At 50.7% G+C, this 6,773-nt stretch overlaps 1 protein-coding gene across 3 annotated transcripts; it reads left to right on the top strand.

Annotated features, from left to right (window-relative positions):
• Nucleotides 1-4,312: 4,312 nt before the first annotated feature.
• Nucleotides 4,313-6,392, top strand: PSMG3 (proteasome assembly chaperone 3). 3 transcript variants are annotated; one of them, XM_077140428.1, is made up of 3 exons: nucleotides 4,313-4,552; nucleotides 5,339-5,653; nucleotides 5,878-6,392. In XM_077140428.1, the coding sequence occupies exons 2-3, from the start codon at nucleotides 5,438-5,440 to the stop codon at nucleotides 6,028-6,030; spliced, it is 369 nt and encodes a 122-aa protein (XP_076996543.1). In that variant the 5' UTR covers nucleotides 4,313-4,552; nucleotides 5,339-5,437; the 3' UTR covers nucleotides 6,031-6,392. The 3 variants fall into 3 exon arrangements, with proteins under 3 accessions (XP_076996543.1, XP_076996544.1, XP_076996542.1); XM_077140429.1 differs by lacking the exon at nucleotides 4,313-4,552 and adding an exon at nucleotides 4,567-4,717; XM_077140427.1 differs by lacking the exon at nucleotides 4,313-4,552 and adding an exon at nucleotides 4,759-4,973.
• The last annotated feature ends 381 nt before the right edge of the window (nucleotides 6,393-6,773 follow it).

The following is a 6,773-nucleotide window of genomic DNA, read 5'->3' as shown; positions in this document are numbered from 1 at the left end:
GGAATGAACAAAAAGAAGAAATTGAAAGTCTGAAAAAACAAATCACAGAACTTATGGGAATGAAAGGCATAGTAGAAGAGATGAAAAAAACAATGGAAACCTACAATGGTAGATTTTGAGAGACAGAACATAGGATTAGTGAACTGGAGGATGAAACATCTGAAATCTGGCAAGAAAAAGAAAATATAGGGAAAAAATGCAAAACCCTGAGCAGGGACTCAGGGAATTGAAAGACAATACGAAGCGTACGAATATATGTGTTGTGGGTATCCCAGAAGGAGAAGAGAAGGGAAAAGGAGGAGAAAAACTACTGGAGGAAATTATCACTGAAAATTTCCCACCTCTTATGAAAGACTTTAAATTACAGATCCAAGAAGTGCAGAGTACCCCAAAGAGAATAGATCCAAATAGACATACTCCAAGACATTTACTAGTCAGAATGTCCGAGGTCAAAGAGAAAGAGAGAATCTTGAAAGCAGCAAGAGAAAAGCAATCCATCACATACAAGGGAAGCCCAATAAGACTATGTGCAGATCTCTCAGCAGAAACCATGGAGGCAAGAAGACAGTGGGATGATGTATTTAAATTAGTAAAAGAGAAAAACTGCCAACCAAGAATTCTATATCCAGCAAAATTGTCCTTCAAAAATGAGGGAGACCAACACAGCAAGTAGACTCACCACCCTCCCCCTGTCTACGTGGGACATGACTACCAGGGGTGTGGCTCTCCCTGGCAACGTGGGACAGAAATCCTAGAATGAGCTGAGATTCAGCATCAAGGGATTGAGAAAAATTCTAGAATGAGCTGAGACCCAACATCAAGGGATTGAGAAAACCTTCTCGACCAAAAGGGGGAAGAGTGAAATGAGACAAAGTGTCAATAGCTGAGAGATTCCAAACAGAGTCGAGAGGTTATCCTGGAGGTTATTCTTATGCATTAAGTAGATATCACCTTGTTATCCAAGATGTAATGGAGAGGCTGGAGGGGACTGCCTGAAAATGTAGAGCTGTGTTCCAGTAGCCATGTTTCTTGATGATGATTGTATAATGATATAACTTTCACAATGTGACTGTGTGATTGTGAAAACCTTGTGTCTGATGCTCCTTTTAACTACCTTGTCAACAGATGAGAGGAACATATAGAATAAAAATAAATAATAGGGGGAACAAATGTAAAATAGATTTAGTTTGAAATGCTAGTGATCAATGAAAGGGATCAGTAAGGGGTATGGCCTGTAAAATTTTTTTTTCTGTTTGTTATATTTTTCTGTTGTTTTAAAATTTTTTTTTCTAAATTGATGCTTATGTTCTGGGTAATGATCATGATGATGAATATGCAACTATGTGATGACATTGTGAATTGCTGAGTGTATGTGTTGGGAATATTTGTGTTTCTTGTAATTTTTTTAATTAATAAAAATTTTTTTTAAATGAGGGGGAAATTAAAACATTTTCAGACAAAAAATCACTGAGGGAATTTGTGACCAAAAGACCAGCTCTGCAAGAAATACTAAAGGGAGCGCTAGGGACAGATACGAAGACAGAAGAGAGAGGTGTGGAGAAGAGTATAGAAAGGAAGACTATGAGTAAAGGAAAATTAGATATGACATACAAAATCCAGAAGGCAAAATAGTAGAAGAAAGTACTACCCATGCAATAATAACACTGAATGTTAATGGATTAAACTCTCCAATCAAAAGACATAGTCTGCCAGAACGGATTAAAAAACAGGACCCATCTATATGCTGTCTCTACTCTAAGGACACAAGGCCAAGGACACAAATGGACATTTACACACCAATGTTTATAGCAGCATTATTAACAATTACCAAGAGATGGAAACAGCCAAAATGTCCATCAACAGACGGTTGGCTAAACAAACTGTGACATTTACATAAGATGGAATATTATGCAGCTGTAAGACAGAATGAAGTTATGAAGTATGTAACAACATGAATGCACCTTAAGGACATTATGCCGAGTGTGATTAGCCAGAAACAACAGGACAAATACTGTATGGTCTCACTGATATGAACTGACATTAGTGAATAAACTTGGAATATGTCATTGGTAACAGAGACCATCAGGAGATAGAAAAAGGGTAAGATATTGGGTAATTGGAGCTGAAGGGATACAGATTGTGCAACAGGACTAAATATAAAAACTCAGAAATGGACAGCACAATATTACCGAACTGTAATACAATTTTGTTAAAACACTGAATGAAGCTGCATATGAGAATGATAGAGGGAGGAGGGCTGGGGCATAAAACAAATATCCTGGAATGGCTAGTCTATATGTTTTTGTCCTTTCTTAGACCCTGGCTAGGCAGATGCCTCCTTTATCCAAGTCCACTTTTCTACTGGCCATTCTCTGCACCAACACCACACCGTCTTAACTGCAATAAGTTTGTAATAAATATTATTACCTAGTAAAAATAAATAAATAAATAAATAAATAAATAAATAAATAATAGGGGAAACAAATGTTAAAATAAATTTAGTTTGAAATGCTAGTGATCAATGAAAGGGAGGGGTAAGGGGTATGGTATGTAAACATTTTTTTCTGTTTTTTATTTTTCTGTTGTCTTTTTATTTCTTTTTCTGAATTGATGCTAATGTTCTGGGAAATGATCATGATGATGAATATGCAACTATGTGATGATATTGTGAACTGCTGAGTGTATGTGTTGATAATGTTTGTGTTTCTTTCTTGTAATTTTTTTCTAATTAATAAAAAATTAAAAAAAAAAAGAGGGGCTCTTGGGAAAACTGAGGACACCCTTATCCTTTTCAGCAAAACCAATGCTCTTTAGACTGGAGCTGGGACAATCACACAACGTGCAGGATGGCGTATTGAGCTATCACACAATTACTTGGAAAAAATATGCCCCCCTCAATCAACACTTGATCATTTTGTTAGTTCTACAAATTAACATACAATTGCATTCATAACCTAGGTTTTCTTGAATATAAGACACATATCCTAATTTTTTTTCTTCTTTCAAAATAAATTCTCAATCCCTCCCTCTATTTACACTGTCTCCACGTGAAATCCCTTAAGGGCCCTCTTTCCAACTCAGTCACGCTCTTGTGCTGGAGAAGAGTTTCACGGCAGAAAGTAAGCTCCTTCTGTGTTCTTCTAAGCACCCTGAGTTTTGGCCCCCAGGAAGCCACCACCTCAGCTTTCTCCTTTCCCTATATTCCACCTTTCTCAAAGATCTAGACCAAACCTGCCCCACGACAAGCCTTAAGGTGTTTGCTTAACAGCATCATGAAAACATTATCCGACTTGTTCTTCACACTCCTCCTATGGTGAAAAGTTTTATAGTTTTGTGGGTTTTTTAGGGCATATACCGCATGTCTATCTGCCTACAGAGAAAGCATGCACAAACAAGTGAATAAAAGTGAGCTAGCATTTTAAAGGTTTCATATGGCAAAGCAACACACTGGCAATTTGTTTGTGGGAGTGCGTGGGTATGTGCTTAAATTTACAACCAACAAAAACTCACACATTCCAGAAAAAATAACATACTTCCTCTTTGGTTTTTGGAACCGTGAAATTCATCTTTTCCTTTGTGTATTCCCTCTTGATCTTTTTAGTTTTTCTCTGGGTATACTGTATGGTGGGGTCACATTTCATTCTTTTTCCATGTGCGTATTCCCTTATTGCAGCACCATTGGTTGAATTTCTGTTTTTGTGTTTGCTTGTGGTTTGGGGGAGTGGGGAGCGCTCAGGCCAGGAATTAAACCCCGGTCTGCATGGTGGGCGAGAATTCTACCACGGAGCTACCCTGGCACCCTCCGCCTTGATCTGTATGTGTATTTTAATATCTTAATATTTGGTATGCACGCCTCTTCTTTGGGCCCCCAACATCACTGTGGAAGGAGCATGCTTCATGGACGGGGGATCGGCGGCCATGGCATCGAGAGAACACCGCGGGGCCAGGCCCCCCGCACGGGGGAAGCGCGGCCCGGCCTTGGGGCGCTGTCAGCGGACAGACAGAAAGCTTCCCCGAGGCCGCCTCGCCCCGCCAGGCCCGCGGGCTCCGGGGCGCGGGGAGGCCGGACGCCACCGGGCAGCGGGTGCGGGGTGAGGCCGGGCCCGGCTCTGCGCAACGCGGATCGGGGCCGGTCAGCAGCAGCCGGGCCGGGCGGGCCGGGCAGGCCGGGCCCACCGAGGGCGCAGAGGGGGGCGGGGTTGGGCCGGGGCCGCCTGGGTCCGCGCACGCTCCTCCCTTCCTCGCGCCCGACACGAAGGGCAGGCCCGCCGTGGCGCGGCTCCGCTCCCCTCGCCTCGGCGCGTGACCGCGTGACCGCGTGACGCGACCTTCCCGCGACCCTGCGGCGGGGGCAGCCGCGCCCCTCAGGCTCTCGGCCCTCTGTCTTCAACTGCAGCGTCCAGACACCACAGACGCAGCCGCCAACGTGAAGGCGGCGGCTTGGGTCAGCTCACATCCAGCCCCGTCCGGCTCTGCTGACGTCACCGGGTTCCGGCCCAGCTCGGCGCCTCGATCTCGGGGAACCGTTCGGCTGGGCCTGGGCGTTGCCGTGGTAACCGCTCCTCCGGCCGACCGCGGGCGGCGCGCCTAGCTCCAGACCCTCCCCTCCCTGAGGCGCGGCCGGGCCCCAGCGCTGACCGGCGTCGGAGGAGCCCTCCCAAGACGCCTGAAGCCCCGTTCTGGAGGGGTGGAGGCCCCGCTGCCGAGGGCCAGCGCGGTAGGCGCGGAGGCCAAGACCGTAGAGCGCCCCCAGGCCCCAGAAGGCCGGCCAGGCCCTGGGCACCGGAAGCCGCACCCTGCACTTCCGGCGTGGCAGAGCGGCTGGCGGAAGGGGCGCCCGCATGCGGTGGGCGGGGCCGCGTCGCTCGTGTGACCCACTTCCGGGCGCGGTGTGAGGGAGGGCGGGCCTCGCGCCGGGAGGGTCCAGCGGGTCGAGTCGGGGCCCGGGGTTCGCGGCCGAAGCTCCGGAGGAGGTGGGTCCCCGCGGCCCCTCCTGCGCCGCCCCCCTCCCGGCACCCGGCCCCTCAGCCCCGCGGTGGTGTCTCGAGTGCTTCGGGGCCCGCGACTTCCCCAGAAGCGGGGCCCGGGCTGCTGAGGACGGAGTCGCGGGGCTTAAACGAACGCCGTGAACTCCTCCACGCGGTGCAGGGCTGCGGGTGGGCGGGCAAGGCCGTCCCCGGCTGAGAGGAGGCCGCCCCTGCCTGGAGATGCCGCGCTGCCCGGGCTGCCCGTCTGTCTGGGTGTATCCGGTCCGCTAGCCTGGAAAGTTCCAGCGGACTGCACGAGCAGGCAGGCGCTTGCTTCCGAAGGGTCACCTGTGTCCCTCCTTTAACGCCAGGTGAGACTTCTTGGAGCCCCGAGGTGCACCTGGTACCGCGTGGCTGGCGTTCCTTCTCTCTCTTCGACCTGAATCCACGCTGCCGCTGAAGAGGCTGCCATGGAAGACAGGCCGCTGGTGGTGTCGAAGCAGAGGCGGGAAGTGGTGTGTGGCGTCCCCACGCAGGTGGTCTGCACGGCCTTCAGCAGCCACATCCTGGTCCTGGTGACCCAGTTTGGGAAGATGGGGACCCTGGTCGCCCTGGAACCCAGCGTCGTGGCGGGCGACATCAGCAAGCCCATGCTCACCACCAGAGTCCTTCTGGGGCAGGACGAGGTAAGGGGAGCGGGAGGGGGTCCCCTGCACGGAGGGAAGGCTGAGCTTGGGCGGTTTGTTCCGAGTGTTTTGTTGAACCTGAGTCATGTTGCATCACATTCGTCGTGTGCCCCCTTCATTGTGGGGTGGGAGGTTTGCCCGGGCTCCTGAGGGGTAAAGAAAGCACTGAACAAAAAGCAAATGAGGCTCAAATGGCTTTTCTCCCCTCCCCTTCCCTTCCCCAGCCTCTCATCCACGTCTTTGCAAAGAACCTGGTAACGTTCGTGTCTCAGGAGGCTGGGAACAGAGCGGTCCTCCTGGCCCTGTCCACGAGGGACAGAAGCAGGGAAGGGGTGAAGGCCTTGCAGGAGGTGATCCAGGCGTGCCGGGTGTGGTGAGGGCCCCGAGTGGGCTCCCTGGCCGTGCTCGGCGGAGCAGGTGGGAACGCAGGCGTCTCCCCACGCCTTGAAGACAAGCCCTGCGATCACACCTGGAGGAGAGACCTTCTCTGGCCGTCGCCTCTAAGGCCAGAGGACACGTGTCCAGGCAAACTTGGACATTGTTTGGTTACCAGTTCCTTACCAGTTCCGTCAGACAGGAGCAGGAGTCGCGACGCGGCCTGGGGGAGGTGCGGGCAGTTCTCCCCGGGGCGCCAGTGGCTGCAGGTCTTTGAGACCTGAAAAGGGTTCCTGGCCCTCAGGGTGCAGGGTCAATGTAGGAGGGTTTTTTTTTTTATTATTATTAAAAAGAAATATTCATCTCCCAATGTTCACCATCTTTCTTAACAGGACTGGGAAATTCCATTCACACCTGTAAGCTCAATTTTGTGTGTGTCACGTGGGGGCAAACCTCATTTGGAGACTGCGGTTCCTCGGGGGACAGATCCAGGAGCTGGATTTGTGTTCCCCATCACACCCCTCTTCCCACAACGTGGTTTAGGACACAGGGCAAGCTGCACGGCCGGCAGGAAGGGTCTGACTGCTAGGGGATGCTCCATGGGGAGGCAACGCCAGGATGAATCCCAGATGGTGGGGGTGTGCCTCCCGGGGCTGCAGGAACAAAGCGCCATGGAAGGGGCCAAAGCCAGGCGTCGGCAGGCCGGCCCCCTCCCAGGGCCCTCGGGGAGGCTCCTCGCCCTTCT

This window comes from Tamandua tetradactyla, chromosome 23 (genome assembly GCF_023851605.1).
Source record: "Tamandua tetradactyla isolate mTamTet1 chromosome 23, mTamTet1.pri, whole genome shotgun sequence".
Classification (NCBI taxonomy): domain Eukaryota; kingdom Metazoa; phylum Chordata; class Mammalia; order Pilosa; family Myrmecophagidae; genus Tamandua; species Tamandua tetradactyla.
This window is presented reverse-complemented; position numbering and strand designations above follow the sequence as displayed.

Excerpts from the sequence above, each read along its gene's own strand:
- PSMG3 (XM_077140428.1), top strand. The coding sequence starts at position 5,438 with ATGGAAGACAGGCCGCTGGTGGTGTCGAAGCAGAGGCGGGAAGTGGTG. Across the intron at positions 5,654-5,877 it reads TCCTTCTGGGGCAGGACGAG|CCTCTCATCCACGTCTTTGC; the intron begins GTAAGGGGAGCG and ends TCCCTTCCCCAG.